Source organism: Humulus lupulus, chromosome 7 (genome assembly GCF_963169125.1).
Source record: "Humulus lupulus chromosome 7, drHumLupu1.1, whole genome shotgun sequence".
NCBI classification, from domain to species: Eukaryota; Viridiplantae; Streptophyta; class Magnoliopsida; order Rosales; family Cannabaceae; genus Humulus; species Humulus lupulus.
The window spans coordinates 203,265,294-203,267,439 of NC_084799.1; the positions used below are offsets into that span (position 1 = coordinate 203,265,294).

At 29.4% G+C, this 2,146-nt stretch overlaps 1 protein-coding gene across 1 annotated transcript; it reads right to left on the reverse strand.

The window, feature by feature from the left end:
• Positions 1-246: 246 nt before the first annotated feature.
• LOC133790149 (uncharacterized) lies at positions 247-1,482 on the reverse strand. Its single transcript, XM_062227688.1, has 2 exons — positions 861-1,482; positions 247-770 (listed from the first exon to the last, which is right to left on the reverse strand). Exons 1-2 carry the CDS (start codon positions 969-971, stop codon positions 420-422), a joined length of 462 nt encoding a protein of 153 aa, XP_062083672.1. The 5' UTR covers positions 972-1,482; the 3' UTR covers positions 247-419.
• Positions 1,483-2,146: the final 664 nt, after the last annotated feature.

Here is a 2,146-nt window from a genome sequence, read left to right on the forward strand (position 1 = left end):
CTGTCTGACTGGAAGGAGGAGTTTCATCTTTTGATTTTATTTTGAACTAGTGGTTGAATCTTGTATTTTGGTGTCTGTTATGTTGACCATTTTAGAGTCATGTATTTTGGTGTCTGTTTTCTGAGTCATGACAGGGTCATGCTGGCCATGATATTGGTCATGTACAGATCAGATACATTTGGATTTGTAGGCCTATATTTTTGTACCTATCTCTTATGGTAATACATATTTACAGATCAGATCAGATCAGATCATTTGGCCTATATTTTTGTTCCATGATATTGGTCATGTACAGATCAGATCATATTTATTTCACAAAATACATAAACTAGAACACTGAATTCAAAATCAAGATAGATTACATTGATTTGGGGTTTCATTTTACAACAAAATTCATTACAAATCAATGCCAACAACTTCTACTTTGATTTTGTAGCCCAAATAACCACAACCAATAGAATTACAGCAAAATACATAGTATTCAAAAAGTAGTAACACTGCATTCGACCTCCATCATTTACTCTACCCCTGCTTTCAGCACAACTTTCACAGCTTTCTCTTCCAACATTTTGAAGGTTGTGAGATTGTGTCTCAAATCCATTTGAAGAACCACTGCATTGCCGATGACTTCCAATGTCAGTTTTCGTACTTAGGGATGTGATTTCAGTTTCAAGGTCACCAATTTTTCTTAGTAGTCCAGGGATGACCACCTTTGCTCGATGGCACATTGGAGGGTCTATCCATTCAAAGAAATTACACCCACCATGAATCTGAGTTGACCAAAACATACAAAATTTCTAGTGAACACCCATAACCATTTATTCAATGAATCAGATTACAAAAACAAATGGAGATCTTACCCGATACTTGTTGCATGTTCTGAATCTTCGCCCAGGATTTTTGTTTGTCCAAGCCGTTTTTTCTACCACTGGCCTTGGTGGTCGACAATGGCAATTTTTTCCGTTCTCCATTAACCCGATGCAAAAGATGCCCTAACCCCCAATTCGAAGGAATTACAAGTTTTCTTCTACTGGGTTCACGTGCTACACTGTCGGGGGTGGATCGTCTGGGTGTGGTCGGGGGGAAACTTCATCTTCATCGTTTTTCTGGGTATGGAGTTTTGAGTTTTTTTTGTTTTAGATTAGTTTTAGAACTTGGTTTTAGACAATCGGTTTTTCTTGTTAAATTAATTAATGAAGGTTAGTTTTTTTTTTTGTTTTTAATTAGAAACCTGAACCATTAATTGTTTTTGTTTTTAGATTTTAATAATTTAACCCAATCGGGTCGTGACACGTGTATCAAATATACCCCTAACGGCCCAGGGACCAATGGCTGCTCTAAAATCGTAACGGTAGGCATTATTGCCGTCAAAAATTTTACATAGGCATTTAAGTGCAATAAACTGAACTACATAGGCATTAATGCCGCAATTATCCCATTATAAAAAGATGATATAAACATATTATAAAATATTAAGCTAAAACATTGGTTATAATTTTAAAAATTAAATAATATGATATTTTTTATTTATAATTAAAAAAGAACCGTTAAATTAAGAATCTGTTAGAGACACAATTTTTATGTATAAAATTATGATACATTCCAATTTTAAAGTAAATTATTTGAAATTGTTTATTAGTTTGAAAGTTAGTGTTCATAATAATTTAAATTTTTGTATTTTATATGTTTTGATTTATATATTATATATGCTGATTCTACTTTTAAAATTAAATATTTTTTTTCCTAATTTTGTTAAAAAAAATATTCAATATTCAATATAATAAAATATTCAAATATTCTAAATTAAAACTATGAATCTAAAAAGGTTATTTATTAAATTTTAATTATATAATTTAAAAAAGTTTAAAGCCAACAAAAAGATACATATTAATGTATATTATTTAATTAAGGGCTAGAATAATTAAAATAAGTAATTTCTCATCAAAACAACTAAATGACAAAATAATAAATACGTATATTTATGTCTTATGTCACTATTACATATATGATTTGATAAAAAAAATATTAAATGACAAAATAAATAATTAATAAAAGAAAGAAAAGAATAAATTTAAACAAATAAATATTTTTCGGTTATAGTTTTGAAAACATAATTGATACATCTAGAGTAATTTAAATAAGTTAA